The 16,970-nt window shown below is 39.0% G+C and overlaps 1 protein-coding gene across 1 annotated transcript in view; it reads right to left on the bottom strand.

Annotated features, from left to right (window-relative positions):
• Positions 1–16,970, bottom strand: part of LOC141780524 (myosin-14-like) — a 38,118-nt gene extending 21,148 nt beyond the window's left edge. Inside the window, exons 1-13 of the mRNA XM_074655791.1 lie at positions 16,419–16,970; positions 14,053–14,407; positions 12,259–12,429; positions 8,389–8,545; positions 4,670–4,697; positions 3,836–3,935; positions 3,635–3,664; positions 2,738–2,830; positions 2,592–2,655; positions 2,389–2,487; positions 1,484–1,627; positions 246–341; positions 36–154 (exon numbers count right to left, since the gene is read on the bottom strand). Of these exons, the coding sequence (XP_074511892.1) occupies positions 36–154; positions 246–341; positions 1,484–1,627; positions 2,389–2,487; positions 2,592–2,655; positions 2,738–2,830; positions 3,635–3,664; positions 3,836–3,935; positions 4,670–4,697; positions 8,389–8,545; positions 12,259–12,429; positions 14,053–14,217 (1,266 nt within the window). The 5' untranslated portion in view covers positions 14,218–14,407; positions 16,419–16,970. The remainder of the gene's footprint in view (positions 1–35; positions 155–245; positions 342–1,483; positions 1,628–2,388; positions 2,488–2,591; positions 2,656–2,737; positions 2,831–3,634; positions 3,665–3,835; positions 3,936–4,669; positions 4,698–8,388; positions 8,546–12,258; positions 12,430–14,052; positions 14,408–16,418) is intronic.

Raw genomic sequence — 16,970 nt, 5'->3', positions numbered from 1 at the left:
ATTTTCTGTGTTAATGAGTTCTGGTCTGCCTTTACCTGCTGCTTGGTCTGCGCCTTCTGCACCACCTCCCTGCCCACTTTGATTCGGGGGGTGAGGATGGCGCGGGTGAAGTCGGTGACATTGATGCCCTGCAGGTGACATACCTTCTGGGCAACTGGGGTTGATGGGTAACAAGAGACGGAGAAGGTCAGAGACGTTTAGAGGTTATATTTACAGTGCTGGTGTTGGTGTTTTAAAATGGTTACCGGTGTTGTCAGGCATGGTCGCCTGCTCGCTGTTCCTTTCCTTCTCAAACTTGACGTTGCCCAGCTGGAGCACAGTGGACACCACCTTCAACATCCCTGCAGTGAGGAAGAGGAAGGAAGATGGTGCATAAAGGTCCTAAAAGAGTCTGCTCCAAGTAATGAAATCTGCTGGTACAGAGTCCTGATCACATATTTCTATTTTCCAACATACCACAGCTGCAAAGTGAGTGCCCTAAATCCATTTAAACTTGTTATAACTAAAACAATTTCAGTAAGATGTGCAGCTGCAAAAGCAGTTTTCTATAGGAGAGGGAGAGAGGGGCTGTGGATCTGTTATGAAATGAAGTTTTGGAGAGTTTTTTTGGATGGTGCATAAACAAAATGCAGAAAACAGTTAAAGGTTTTCTAGGGATTTTACTTTTCCCACTCTTTTCCTGGAATGAATGAAGTTTAATTTGAATTTTCTGATGTTTTTCTTCCATATTCCTTTGGCCCTGTCTCGTCTTCAGTCTGCCTTTGACGCTTTCAAATTATCACTCCGTAATCACAGACTAGTTTTAAACGCAGAAAAGACCAAGTACATGGCATTCTCAACCTCCACCAGTGACTCTGACTTTCCTGCCATTAAAACTTTAAATGACACTCACATTACTCTCACTGAATCATACAAATATTTAGGAATTTGGCTTGACAGCACACTGTCATTCAAGATTGACGGCCGGTTCGATGGTCCTCCTTACAGTCATCTCATGTTATTGATTTCTAAAGCTCTACCGTTGAAGCTGCCAAACTACCTCATATCTCTTCTCTCATTTAAATGTAGTAACTACAGCACATGACCCAGTAACTATTTAACCTTAGATATCTGTCATGTACGCACTAATGTTGGTGGAACTGGTTTCAGGTAGCCTACTATGCTCCTTTTAAATGGAATGAATGATGATTGTTTATAAGGTAGTTGTGTTGTTTCTGTTTCGCTGATTGTGTCCCTGTGAATGTTTCTTGTTTTCAGGTCTCTCTTGGAAAAGAGAGATTAAAGAGATGATTAAATAAAGATTAAACACAATAAAAAACATATTCCTTTATATTTTTAGTAGAACAATAACTTAAAAGTCTTTGAGGTGGAGAATAATTCAGAAAAAAGGTAGTATGGATGGACAAATGGTCATTTATGGGTTAAAATAAAGGGTGTGAGTTTGATTGTGAGTTGGTCCTGGTGGGCTCTGAGCATTTTGTACCTATTCTCTCGTCCTCGGTGAAGCCCATGATCGCCATGGCCTCCAGAGTCTCAATAAACATCTCGTCATCCTCCTGACCGGAGATCTCCACGTGACCCGCCACCAGGAAACGATAGGCGCTGAAGTCCTCCAGCAGAAGCTCCTCTAAACACACACAGAGCAGATAACATCAGCTTCATCTTTCATCCTCTACAGATGTCCACGACGCAAAACTGTTTTTCCTCGGATGACGAAGGCATAACCCGCCCAACTCTGCCTCTGATTAGCTAGTGCTCGTTGCCTTTGTTGGTTGGGTTGGTTAGGTTTAGGCATGAGGAGTGAGATTGGTTAGAGTTAGGGTAAGAATATCAAGGTCAGCCAATCAGAGGCAGAGTAAGGCGGCTCATGCCTTTGCCATCCTAGGAAAAACAAATTTGCGTCGAGGACGTGTTTAGCCTAGCTTAGCATCAGTGTGGGAAGCATTACTTTAATATTATTATGTTTCCTAGCAACGAGTAGTGTGGGATTACAATTTCTAAAAACACTAATTACAGTTATTAATCCAAGTAACGCTGCTAATTTGCTAAATTATTGTGATATTCTAGTCTGGACTGAGACCAGTGGAGACAGACATCCGATGTAGAATAAACCGAAGTGCCTCTGCGTCTGTTTTTGGACGACACAACAGAGTTTTTGGAAGGTGTATTCTTACCGTTTTTGATTGAGTTAGGCTAACACTTTCCTCCTGCCTTCAGTCTTGATGCCAAGCTATGCAGAACACATTCAAGCCCTGTCTGTGCACCGAACGTTCAGAGATAAAACTGACTCTATAACAAGACAATTTCTAAGATATGTCTCATATTGACTCTTTAAGCCCATTCAATCTTACAGTAACAGCAGTGTTTTTTATGTTTCTGGCTGCTCACCCTTCAGCTTGTCTTTGGCTCCGGCCACCATGTAGTAGAAGATGTGAAAGGCTCTCTCAGTGTTGCCCTGACGGATACAGCGAGACTTCTCCAGCAGGTCTGATCGGGTCAGGAGAGGGTTAAGCACATAACCAAGTCTGTTTTTACACTTAATATCTCAAGCACAATGGCATTTTATATACTATTGATCTCAAAAAGGATACAGGTGTCAATATTGGCCCCAACGAGAAAGCCGGTCACATCGAAGTTGAGCTTGATGAACTTACCCTGAGGACAGACGAGACAACATGACACCATAAATCAGTGAGAGGAATAAAAGTCAAAACTATTGAACTGATTCAAAACTTACAAAACGTGAGGAGTTGTCGTTCTTGATGGTTTTGGCATTTCCAAATGCCTCCAGGATGGGATTAGCCTGCAGCAGCTGCTTCTCTAGCTCCCCCTGCAGCCCATAACAAGGTTACACACCTTTAAATGATGATGTATTATTATGATTAAACTACCCAGCGGTATATAAAGTCATTACAATGAGCTCCACCTTTACCAGCTGAAACATTTAAGTGATGAACACATTAATACCTCGATAAATATAATCCAGTAATAGAATATATCATTCTGAATAATGAGAACTTCTACTTTTGGTACTTCATGTATATTTTGATGCTAATATTTTTGTACGTTTACTTAAGATTTTGAGTGCAGGACTTTCACTTTCACAGTATTTTTACACTGTGGTATTGCTATGTATAAAGAAAAGAATACAGAAATAAATAAGTTTCGTGAAATAAATACAGAGGAAATGTAAAAGGAAAATCATGCATAAATAAATAAATACAGAAATAAATAAATATATTAAATAATGAAAAATAAAATAAAATAAAATAAATGGTAATGGTAATATAAATAAATAAATAAAAGGGAAGGGAACTAAATAGAAGAATAGATAGGGGAATTAATACAAAGATAAATAAATAAAGAAGCAAATCAACACAAAATATAAATTGATGTCACATTTATCAATTAATTAATTAATGCCTATGTTTATTTTTAATATTATTTTTGGTAAATTTAATGGCATATTTATTTATTTACTGAGTCATTTATTTATTTATTTCTATTTTTTTAATTTTTTTTTATTTTGATTGATGATTTTACATGACAGCCACTATATTAAATGGAATAAATACCAAGATGTCAGAGTCACATTAAATTTGTAAAAGTGTGTGTATGAGATTTTTATACTTACGTATGCCAGAGATCCTGCCTGCTGCTGTGGCTGCGGCAGAAACAAACAGGAACACAAACTGGTTAATGATGTTTTTTATCTGTGATATATTTAACTCGTATTTGTAATTGTTTTATTAAATCATTATTTGGCTGCTATGTAGATCCAGTCTTCACAATCTTTAAACATCTCGATGACGTTTCTGAAGATGTTTCTACTCACAGGATTGGCGTCCTTCTTGCCCTTGTGGGAGGAGGCGACGACAGCCAGGTACTGGATCACCTTCTTGGTGTTTTCTGTCTTCCCCGCTCCAGACTCTCCTCTGGGTGACGGAGGATAAGAGTAGGAGAGAGGGAGAAAACATGAGGAGGATGAAAGGAGAATAATAATAGAGGGCAGATGGGAGAGATGAGATAGAGAGCATGTGCATCTTTGCTAAAACCTTAGTTTTAGCAAAGATGCATGTGTTTGTGAAGTAGTGAGCATTTGACTGGATAAATGAGACTTGGATTATACTGCACCAGTTTTTTGAGAGTTTGTAAACAGATGTTTATATGTATTGATATTTCAATTCATCAAGACTTTTCTCCGTTTTTTTATTCTCCATTCACCGTGGAGGAGAGAAAGAATTCAAGTTAACACGCAGTGAGTAATTGATATACAAATAGTCATTTTGTGGGTGAACTATTCCTTTAATCTGGATGTTTTTGGAAGGGCAGCATTTGTCTTTCAATTTAAGCTGATATTCTAATAATGAATTAATTGTTAAAGTCGTTTTTTTAAGCAAACATGCTACAATTCACCAGGTCCAACATCTCAAATGGGAATATTTGCTGTTTTTTTGTCTTCTATGATAATAAACTGAGTATTTTTTTTGGGTCTGAACTCTTTTCTGGACAAAAAGTATCACATTTTAGGGTTAACATTTTGTTTAAGCCTCCAGGGGATGAATGTAAGTCAATGCAATGCCCCCTGTAGTGATGGAGATGCATGTGTGTGTGTGCATGCGCTCAGGTGCACCGTGATGGAAAATGGTGAAGTATTGTTTTGACTCACGTGCAGAGAATAGACTGATCCTCACGGTCTGTGGAGAGAGAGAGAGATGGGAGGGGGGGGGGGGGGATGTTAAACGGGGGAAATAATGTGAAATGTTGACTGAGCTGAACTCATTAGTTGAAGCCGAGCTGAACACACCAAACATGAACTCTGAAGGCGGCGCCGCTTCACTCGGACACGAGAGCAAACAGCTCTGAGATCTCGTTCGGAGGGAGATTAGCCTCCATCACTCACATCATCTAAAAATAGCAGGTGGATGCAGGGCTGCATCGCTGTAATCTCGTCTCCCTGCTCCATGTATGGCCATTCTGGGGCTCAATGGAAAGTACGAAGTTGGTCTGAGGTCACTGGTGGACCATCCGGAGACCTAGACAGCACGCTCTGAGGCTTCAGCCAGCAGCTGCTTGCTGCCACCATCCAACTCTTATTATCTAACTTTCATCTGCTAATCGTGTGTGTGTGTGTAGAATGAAATAGTAAAACTGATGTATTTTAACACACTGGGCTTTGACACATTTTGTTTTTGAGGCATATTGTACTATTAAATCAGCATTTTTAAACATGACCGTTTCCCCTCAGAACTGTAAAGTAGTAGAGGCTGTTATACCTATGAATAGTAATGCACTATAATTCGTACATATCCACGTAATTGTGAGACAGGACGTTGCAAGGCTCAGGTGACCTAGTATAAAGAGCGACAAAATACCGCGTTGGGAGGAGGTCGCGGTGGATGGGTGGGTCAAACAAACACAGGACTTTCGTCCAGGAGACCGCTGTTTGTGTCCCGAGTGAAACAAAAAGTCAACATTGACTTATTTTACCTTACTTTTTTTAATGTAACAGACGTACTTAACTAACGCCACGTACGTAAGTTGCCTAGCGAATGTATTTATTTTAGCCCAAGCAAGCCACGATCTTTTCCTAAACCTGACCAAGCAGTTTGTTGCCGATCGCTTGTATTGCTGGACATTCGTAGGAGAAAGCAAGAGAAATAACATAACTGTTCGTAAGATGTCCTATGAACCGTTGCATGAGGATACGTTGAGTAACAGTAGCAGTAATAGCAACCTCACAAGAACATATACAATATGTTCACGAGAGAAAATATGTTAATTTAAATAAATAAGAATAAAGAATATTAAATAAAGTAAATAAAAAAGGTAAGCATGAAACTAATTAAAGTAAGTAAGTAAGTAAGTAAGACTTTATTTATATAGCACATTTCATGCAGGAGTTGCAGTTCAAAGTGCTTTACATAAAATAAATTAAAAACAAGCAGCAAGAGCAGTGCATGGAGTCAACAAAATCATGATAAAAATAATAAAACATTTTAGAACAGTAGAAATAGTAAAATATAAATAGTGCAGGATAAAATTCGTAGTGCAAGTTACAGAGAAAATGCGCTGGTAAAAAGATAGGTTTTAAGATGTCTTTTGAAAATGTCTAGCGTGTTTGCTTCCCTAATATTTATGGGTAGTGCGTTCCATAATTTTGGGGCATAGTTGACAAAGGCCGCATCACCAATCTTCTTACGACTGCTTCTGGTGACCTCTAATAGACCTGCATCTGATGATCGCAGTGTTCTCGCTGGTGTGTAGTTTGTAAGGGAGTTAGCAATGTAGCTAGGTCCTTGTCCATTTAGTGCTTTGTATGTGAGGAGGAGGACCTTGAAGTCAATTCTGAAAGTAACAGGCAGCCAGTGTAAAGTAGCTAGGACAGGACTGATGTGTTCTCTCCTTTTAGTTTTTGTTAATAATCTAGCTGCAGAGTTTTGGATGAGCTGGAGTCTTCCAGTGGTTTTCTTGGGAAGACCAGCGAAGAGTGCATTACAGTAGTCCAACCGGCTGGATATGAAAGCATGAATTAGCTTCTCAGCATCATTTTGTTTTATGAATGATCGTACCTTCGCTATGTTCCTGAGGTGAAAGAAAGCTGTTTTGGTCACTTTGTTAATGTGGGAGTTGAAATTCAAATCTGCGTCCAGGATGACACCGAGACTTGTCACCTCAGGTCTAAGCCAGGCAGTTAAACCTCCGAGATTCGTGGTTAGCATCTCTCTTTTAGATTTGGGGCCGATAAGTAGAACTTCTGTTTTGTCCTCATTTAATTTGAGAAAGTTATTGTTCATCCATTTGTTTATTGCCAACAAGCAGTTTGTAATGGAATTTATGGCTGTCGCATCATTAGGTTCAGCTGATATATACAATTGTGTGTCATCCGCGTAGCTATGGAAATCAATATTATGTTCTCTGATGATGTCACCAAGTGGTAACATATAAAGAGAAAAGAGTGATGAACCTAAGCAGCTCCCTTGTGCAACCCCGTAGCAGTTTTCATGTTTCTTAGACATATGGTCTCCTAGGCTAACATAAAACTTCCTTCCTCTGATATATGTTTTGATCCAGTTCAGTACACTATCAGTGAGCCCAATAAGCTTTTCAAGTCTATTGATTAGGATGTCGTGATCAATGGTATCAAATGCCGCACTAAGATCTAACAGGATAAGGATAGATACTTTATTTGCATCAGAGTTAAGTCTGAGGTCGCTAATTATTTTGGTGAGAGCAGTTTCAGTACTGTGATATTTTCTGAAACCTGACTGAGAGACTTCCAAGATGTTATTTTCTTCAAGAAAGGAATTTAATTGGACTAATACTATCTTTTCCAATACCTTACTAATAAAAGGTAGATTTGATATCGGTCTGTAGTTTGCTAGTATACTGGTATCCAATTTGGGTTTCTTTAATAAGGGCTTTACAACAGCTGTTTTAAAAGCATCTGGAAAAACGCCAGTTTTAAGGGATGTGTTTATAATGTGTAGAACCGGACCTGAGACACTATCAAACACTCGCTTAAAGAATGTTGTGGGTATAGGATCGATATCTGATGTTGTAGAGTTACATTCACTGACAGTTTTGGAAAGTTCACCTAGTGTGATACATGTAAAAGTGCTCATGGTTACATTGCGGGATCTACTGATGTCAGTTTCAAAAGAAAATTAAAAGACAAATAAATGCAGTATATGTTAAATGGATACTTTTAAAGCTGGGGGGCAAAAGATGTTCTTTTGTAATTTGGGTGAACTGACCCTTTAAAGGTTAGGCTTAGTGGCTCGGGAATGCATTATGTATTAAATCTACAGATACCACTATATTGTAATTTGGTGAACTAAACCTTTAAAGTATTTTTCATAGAAAAAAGCCAACTCGTTCTCATCCCAACTCGTCACATACAGATGCTTTGTCAGGCCCCTCGGCATCACTATACAACAGCCTGGGTAGCCCAGCGCGTCAAACTATGACGATTACGTTTAGGCAACAAAACCACTTAGTTAGGTTTAGGAAAAAACATCATGGTTGGGCTTCAAACTGCTGTTTGTGACGTGAAAATTAAACTTAACTTTGTGAACACAACGACAAACAACACGTTGTTTTGTACACGGGACACAAACAGCACTCCACGGCCGCTGTCTCGGAGCGTTTAATATTGATGCTGATGAGTTTACATTGTAGTTACTTGAAAGCCTGTTGTGTCTCATACAGGCGTTAAAGGGTGCCCTGGGAATGAGAATGGGCTGAGAACGCTAGATCCACAGAATTCATTCACCAGGTGTGATTTAAATAGAAACATGGTGGCAGCAGCCTGATATATTGTATACAGCAACAGGCTGATCTGACTATATATTGATCAATGACACACACACACACACACGGAGTCACCTTGCATCATGTTCCTGTAGGCGTTGTCTGTTATGGAGTAGATGTGCGGCGGCACCTCGTGGCGTTTCTTGCCCTTATACATCTCGATGATCTTCTCAGAGTAGATGGGCAGCATCTTGTAGGGGTTCACCACCACACAGAACAGACCCGAGTACGTCTGAGGGAGGAAATCAGCACGTCAGAGCAGCTTGGTACACTTTACTGTGATCTAATTGTTTTTTTTGTTGTTAAACCTTTAATTACTCTTTTACGATGGTGATCTGGCCAAGAATGCAGCAAAGTCGAGTGTAAGTCGATTTCATGCACACAATAAAAAACATTACAGAATAAGAAACAGAACAGAAAAAAGACATCAAGATATGATTTGCATTGCTTCAAGAACAGTTTGTGGTTAAAACTTCTGATTTTTTTTAGAATGATCTAGAGAGATGAGGGAGTCTAGATTAAGTAAAGCCTGCAGATCTTTCTAGGACCAAGGTCCATAATAAAATAGACTCCTTTTTCCAGTCTCAGTCCACACAGGTGGCATATTAAAGCCTAGCCAATTACTGGATCTATGATTGTAGGTATTTTGTACAAGTACAAACGTAGAGCATATACTGTTTGTTAGTGTTGTTAAACACGCTCTGCTTAACAGATTCCCTGATTTCTCCTGGAATGCTGTGTTGGATTTTCCAATAATCCCAGGAGTAGTGGGAACCTCATCATATGTGCTTTGTGTGTAAATGTAGGCCGTCTAGATTCATATAGATAACCTCAAGACGTATTCTCCTATAAAATGATGTGAGTGGCATCTTGTTTCTTCCCTTTACCTTTACCCCTGTTTCAATTGTTTGGTATTTTGTCTGCCTTTTTCCTCCCTCTTCCAGGTCCTGTCTAATTGCTGGGTCCCTCACCTGTTTACAAGCCAGGTTTTCATTAAGATGTCTCTTTCTCTTCCTCCGAGAAATTGTGTTTGTTTATCTTTTGTTCGTGCCACATCCAACACCAGGTTAGCACATACAGTTTTCATCCTCATACCTCGCTGACTACGGATTACACACATCACGCTTCACTCATTTTGAGTTATCCTTAATAAACTACTTGTAATTGTGTAATGAATTGAGAGAGAGAGAGAGAGAGAGAGAGAGAGAGAGAGAGAGAGAGAGAGAGAGAGAGAGAGAGAGAGAGAGATATGAGGAATGACATTACAGTCAGCGACATTACACTTCATTGTTGTTGTTGTTGTCTTAACCCCGTCGGCCACCACAGGGCCCTGACTGTGTTTCTTACTGGGATATTTTGGTTCTCCATGTGTCAAGTTACATGTAGGTTTGTATTCAATAAGTACGGAGAGTGTGTGTTACGCAGTGTACGGCTGTGGACGTGATTGTAGCTGAGTTGTTCCATCATTTATGGTTTGTTTTTGTGTGTTATCGTTGTAGTTATTAGCACCAGACTCAAGAGCAAAACTACTCTGAAGTGATTTTCTGGCCCCAGTAAGTACATAAATAAAGTATATTGATATACAGGTAGCAACTCTGCAGAGAGAAAGAGTTTCACAAGCAAATACAGACGTATTAACAAACACTAAACAGCAATAAGAGGCCTGACTGGACATGAAGGTTTGGAGATGGAGACACTTCTGACAGAACTAACATTAACAAACAGGAAGGTTGTTCCACAACATGAGAGTAGTGCTGCAACTAACCATTATTTTGACTGCTGATTAATCTGTTGATTATTTTCTTGATTAATTGATTAGTTGTTTGGTCTATACAATGTCAGAAAATGGTGAAAAATGACGATCAGTGTTCTCAAATGTCTACTATTAACTAACTAACTATTTTCACAATCAATTAATATTTTTTCTAGCAAACATTCACCGGTTCCAGCCTCCTAACTGTGAGTATTTGCTGCTTTTCTTTGCCTCATGTGATAATAAACTGAATATTTTGGGGTTTTAGACAGAAAAAACAAGCAATTTTAAAAAGTCACCTTTCTGGGAACATTTGTCATTTTTTTCTGACAGTCTATAGATCAAGCAATTAATCAACCAATTGAGAATATAATCAGCAGATTAACTAATAATGAAAACAACTGTAAAATGCAGCAGTAATTAATGTAATCTACACTAATCGCTGCAATATTTGTAAGAAGTATAAAAAGGTGCATCGAATCAACTTGTCATTTTGTATCATCATACTTCAAATATAACAAACATATATACCACATTACAGCTTTCACAATGAAATACTGCACAGCCTCTCAAACTGTAATATCATACAAAAAAATGTATTATACGACGGCTTGAAATTTGAATTGTACGAATCATACAGTTTGCTGTATTAAGAATTTAGACCTAGGTTGCTATGAATAATTTAACATTCTATATATAATAACATATTTACTCTGTATCATCTTCCAGAGGGTCACAGCTCATCTTCAGAGATCAGTGTATTTTTTTTTTCCTGTATTTTTTGGCTGCTCAGCTAGTCTGCTCATATATGGAGCGGAGGAACTGGAGCTCTAAACTTCCAGTGATCTTCATGGCCGTGTATTAGATGCACCAGCATGGATTTTAATTTTACATCCCGTACCTTATTAGACTTTGTAAGACTGACTGAAAAAATAAAAAACATAAGCTGTTGATCCTCCCGGTACATCCTGAGTCTGTGATGTGAGCAGAGTGTCTGCACACGGTCCCTCGACAAGGACTTTTACACAGTTAGCACTGTTGCCTCACAGCAAGAGGGTCGCAGGTTCAAATCTGGCTTGGGGCCCTTCTGTGTGGAGTTTGCATGTTCTCCCTGTGTTAGCGTGGTTTTTCTCCGGGTTCTCCGGTTTCATCCCACAGTCCAAAGACATGCAGGTTAGGTTAAATGTTGACTCTAAATTGCCCGTACAGGTGTGAATGTGAGCGAGTGAATTTCATGTAACCATCATTATGCATTCGATTTGACTGTTATCAGCTCATTAAATGTGTGTTATCAGTCGTTAGAAGCCTCATAGATGTGAGCCAACATTTATGCAGTGCCTTTGGTGTGCAGACTACAGGGGACAACGCAGTGTCATCCTCAAACATCAATAGGTACTTTTTAAAATGAAATATTCCATTTGTATTTGCTGAATTAACGGTGCATTTATTAAGACGGGAATCTTAGCACAGTATTTGATTTTTCTGTGACTCTGAGTTCATGTCTCTTTAATAAATGTACATCATGTGTGGAGTGTTTAGTTTCATATTAGTTCTGTTACCCCTTTTTTCTACTCAGATATTTCCCTTTAAACACCTAGAATAACTTCTTTTGTTGTAAGGTGATACTGTGTTTTGAAAAGTTCTACAAATGTGAGCTGCACTTTCTACAATTGTCTCGAGAACAACAATGTACGCAAGTTGATGTACAGTATTTGTCATTGTAGAAGCAACTGGAGAATACTTTGATTATACTTATTGTGGAATTGGATGACTTTTTAGCTGTCATTCATGTTCATTTATCATTATTGTTGTTGTTATTAAGGTTTTTATTCTATTTCTTTCCTTTATTCTTCTCAAGGACTAACAAGTGATTTGATTGGTATATTACAATCATGTTTCATTGTTGGGTTTGTGCCTTGATAACATCTGTTCTTTCTAGAAATGAATAAAGATATGTTTCGAAAACAAAAGGTTTAGGTTGAGGTTATAGTTAGAGTTAGAGTTAGGGGCTAAGGAATGCATTATGTGAGGGTCCTCTGAAATATAGCAGTACCAACATGTGTGTGTGTGTGTGTGTGTGTGTGTGTGTGTGTGTGTGTGTGTGTGTGTGTGTGTGTGTGTGTGTGTGTGTGTGCGTGTGTGTGTGCGTGTGTGTGTGCGTGTGTGTGCGTGTGTGTGTGTGTGTGTCTCACATAGATGAGGCTGGAGAAGTATCTCTCCCGCAGGTTTTGGAGGATGGATGCTTCGTTGAGGAAGGTGAGGGCCGCCATGTCCTCGACCTTGTTGAACTTGGGCGGGTTCATCTTCTGGATGTCATCTTTGTTTATCGTCGCCTTCTGACCGTTGGAGAGCTGCACCACCACCTGCAGCCACAAACAAACACACTCTGTAATGAAATCTTTGTGTGCCTCTTTCCGTAACGTCAATTACAATCTTAATATGCATCAACGATATCAAGCAGCTCTGTGTTGTTTCTTTATGGTGGCATTAAATGACGATAGTTTAAAGAAATCATCTGATGGATAACTAACTTTATACCAACAGATAAAAAAGGAATAGCACAAAAACACACCAAAAATTAAGATTCAAACCCCGCCTGGAATAGGATACATTTTTGAAGCCCAGGTCTGAATGTTGCCTATTTACCAGATCCAGATTATCACAGTGTGGTGCCATAGGGTGACTACACTGGAAGAAGATAGATTTCCTATGGGTATAAAGACCATAGGTTTACATGAACGTATAGGTAAAGTAGTAAAGTACAGGCTGGCACCAGGAGTAGTCTTTAAGGAGTTGAGTCTCCTCTGTTGTATTTTTTGCCCCCTCTGTTTAAGCTTTATGTATCTATAGAAAAAACAACGACATGAGATACATGATGTGACTATCGCTTAGCTGTTTTTTCAGAACCATAAGGTGTCAAAGGTGCGGCGCTGTCCATGTGCTGAAATGGAGCAGAGGAAATGGATAAACAGACAGAACATGTTACTTAGTTCGGTGCTTTTCTTGGTTGTAAATAGAACTTTAAGTCCTCAGAGAGAGATGCGAGACACACACAACTGTTTTTATGCCTCCTGTTGATTTTGACAGCTTGTGATTGCGGGTACATTTTGAATCATGACTATGTGCCATAATTGTTTTTTCTTATTTTAGTTTTCGTCTAGCACAACCACTGATATCAAATTTGGCAGCACTGCATCATTGTGGACTACTCAAATGTGATTTGGGGGAGGAGGAGGAGGTGCAGACACTTACACGCAAAATCGCAAATCTTTTTCTTTGTATACACACACACACTATATTTATGTTATCTCTATTTCAACTGTTTATTCATTATTTTTAGCTAATTTTAGCGAACTATTTCAACTGTTTATCCATTACTTTTACTTTTAGCTAACTATATTAACTGTACATTTTTTGGTGCGTAATAAGTTAATATATTGTAAATATAAAAATTATAATATAAATTGTTAGCCCCTGTGGCTTCTAGATGCCGACAGTAACGTTAATATTGCCGTTGTTTAGCAGATGTGTTCTCATGACTTAACCAATTGAAGGCCAAACATATTGTGAACACGACTTCCCATATTGTAAACGCAAGCTCACAAGTTTCATTTGAAGGCAACATTAGTCACTCACAGGGAAGCTTTATACAGCAGGTACATTTAAGTGTCTATAGAAGTCTGACTTAAAGTTATATTAAAGACAAAGACTAGGTCTATTTTTATGCAACTGGCCCAGCTATTTACATCTTTAAAGAGAGAATGGGGATTTAAAAAATGTCTTTTAATTCATTTTAATGAACTTAATGTACTTTTACTGTGATTGGACATCTGAACCATTCGGTGGAGGCTCAGAATTAAAACAACTGTGTAGTCAGTACAATCGGTAGGCCCATTAAAACACAAAGGGTTAAAAGTATAAGTAAGAAGTCATGTGACTACAGCAGCATCATTTGACAATGATGACATCATCAGGGCGTACGTTACCTCATCACCCTTCTCCTCCTTTACACTGGCCGCCTCGAAGCCCTCCCTCTCTGACGGAATCCAAACCATCTTCTTGGCCGACCAGTCGGCTTGCGCCACCCCGCTGTTGCGAAAGTCATTATCCAAGGAGAGGAACTTGCAGTCGTCGGGGGCCGGGTCCGCCATGTCGGAAGTATCACCGTCAGTGGTTGAATCGATCTGAGGTAGGCAGGTGGTGGCAGTTGAGGAGTCGGAGTCGATCGCTGGTGGTTCCGAGGCGGTCGAGCTGACGTCTGGATAGTCACTGGCGTCTGGGTCGGCCTCTGGTGGGTCGATGGGAGTCGGGTTGACCTCTGACCTCGGTTTGACCTCTGGCCTGCAGACATAGATGGCAGAAATCAAAAACTGAAGCTGTGAATAACAACACACTGAGTTCATTGGATGAAACAGCGAGTCCTACACCAATGAGGCTCAACAACCGGAGCAGCAGAGTCCAGCTAATCACCGCTCCCAGCCAAGAAATAGTGCGACACATAACCTCCATATTGTACACTTTGGTTTTAGTACACATTAAACAAACAGGATATATACAGTATGTTAATCAGCGACCTTTAGAGGTGCTGGTATGCAGCATATTGTTACCTTCGGACAGAGCCAGGTTAGCTGTTTCCAACCGTTTCCCGTCTTTGTGCTATGCTAAGCTAATCAGCAGCTGATGGTAGCTTCATGTTTACTGTACAGACATGAGAGTGGTGTCAATCTAATCTAACTCTCAACAAAAAATAAAATAAAACTATTCTTTAAAGAAGTCCTTCTGGAATTCAAGTTCATTGACTTAAATATTTATACCTTTTTGCACTTGTTAAATCTTTTGCTTTGCTACTGTTTTCTTTAAATCCTTTTATACTTTTATAGAAATGGTCTTATTTTCTATTTTTTTCCCCCGTATGTTTATGTTTTTTTCCGGTTATGCAAAGCATTTTGAATTTGCCTTGGTGTATGAAATGTGCTATACAAATAAACTTGCCTTGCCTTAACTTATGAACTGATTAATAACGTGTTGTGAAAAGTCTTGAGGGTCTAAAGTCGCCGAAGAAAACTGAACTTTAAAAGAAAACTTTGACCTTTGGCTTCAGATTTTAGGTATTTCTCTGGAAAATTGTATATTTATGCATAATAAATAAGCAACAAAGTTAAAGTCTGGAGGGAAAATATCTTGAGTTACTATCTATTAAGAGTTTAAACTTCCTTGGTTGATCAGATTAGATTGACCGAACTGAAAACATACAGTAAACAAACAACCAAAAACAATTGTCATCACATTCTGATTTAACAGAGAGAGCAAGCTGATACAAAACATCCAGCAGAGGAGGATAAAACATCAGTCACAATCTATTAAACGGTCACACAGAAGACAAGCGAGCATCAATAAAACACTTTCTCTCTAACCTCTATGACTCTCAAAGTGCTGCCTTTGCATCCGACTCTCACTCACATCAGCTACATTTGGTTTTAATGACAGATTACTGCAGATAACGGCCTCTGGTTATTTCCCTGTAGGTTTCCAATGAGCTACTTACTCCTTTATCCTTGCATCTGCCTCTCCGTGCAGGTCACAAGGCGGCTTTGACCTTCCATTGAACAGCAGGCAATAAAACATGAAAAGCAGCACACAGATAACCCCTATAATCAAACAAGTCGGCTGCCATGCTGGAATGCCCATGTTTGGCTAACCCTTTGCTCCTTGTAGCTTTGGTAGCCCAAAGAGGGATGCTAGGGACTTAGCAGGCAAACTACCTTATAAGGTGCAGCTCATGTGTCCAGCCAAGCTTACCGTTTACACCAAAATGGTGACATGTCACAAGGTGCATCCATGTGTGGCCACCGGAACACACGCAAAACAGAGCAGGAATGAGAGCAGGAATCAATATGAAGACATATAATGAAGATTTCTGACATATTTAGTGAGAAATTAACCATATTAATGATTAAATTCTGCAATCATCCTGGAGAGTTTTTAAGCCCTTTAACACTTTCAGACATTGGGGATGATGCAACAGCTGCTGGTTTTTGAATTAAACTTTATTTCTCATATCCATTTATTACTCTTCAATAGCAAAATATTAACGCATATTGCTCCAAGAGTGACAGAAATATGACTTTAAGGTATTAAAAAGCTACTTTTTAAAGTAATTGTGCACGTTTAAATAATATTAATAGCCTTTGCATCTAATTGAAGAGGTCATTTCAGCAGAAGTCCTTGCATGGGAATAGTACTAGCCTCTACCTGTCCCCTGTACTAAATATATATTATATACAGCCTAATATATATGATATATAAAAGTTATATAGCCTACTATATAAATGAAGAAAGTCTTTATACTCACTGTGCAGTGCTTCAGCCCTCAGTGCAGGATGGAGGCTCAACTCCAGGGAAATGAGAGTATCCTGTCAGGTGAGTGAACTGATGATGATGATGATGATGATGATGTGGTCCTTCCTCCATCCTCACTATTTAAACCGGCCCGCGACACCTGGGGGTGGAGCAGCCACGAGCGACTTCCATCCAGCCAATCACAGCACGAGGAGAGAGTTCAACTGTTCTGCCTTCAAACTAAGAGCTTTGAATTTGTGCTTCACTTTTTACTGAATAATTGTTTGTGTGGTTATATTTGGCTGATTGACTGATGAGTAAAGTTACTGTTTGTCACTAGTTAGAAGTGTAAATTTACTCAAGCAGTGTACTTAGTACTTACTTGTACTTTATTATTTTCGGTTTTCAGTTTCTGTCTGGCTACTTTACATTTCAGACTGAAACATTATAGGCTACTATTAATAAATATTGCTCCAATACATTTATTTGACATCTGTAGTTACTTTTTAGTTGCTTTCCAGATTAAGAATTTAAAATACATATAAAGATAAGTTTATAAAATATA

The sequence above is a fragment of the Sebastes fasciatus genome, chromosome 13 (genome assembly GCF_043250625.1).
Source record: "Sebastes fasciatus isolate fSebFas1 chromosome 13, fSebFas1.pri, whole genome shotgun sequence".
NCBI lineage: Eukaryota > Metazoa > Chordata > Actinopteri > Perciformes > Sebastidae > Sebastes > Sebastes fasciatus.
Note: the sequence above shows the minus strand (reverse complement) of the source record. Positions and strands in the feature narration are given on the sequence as shown.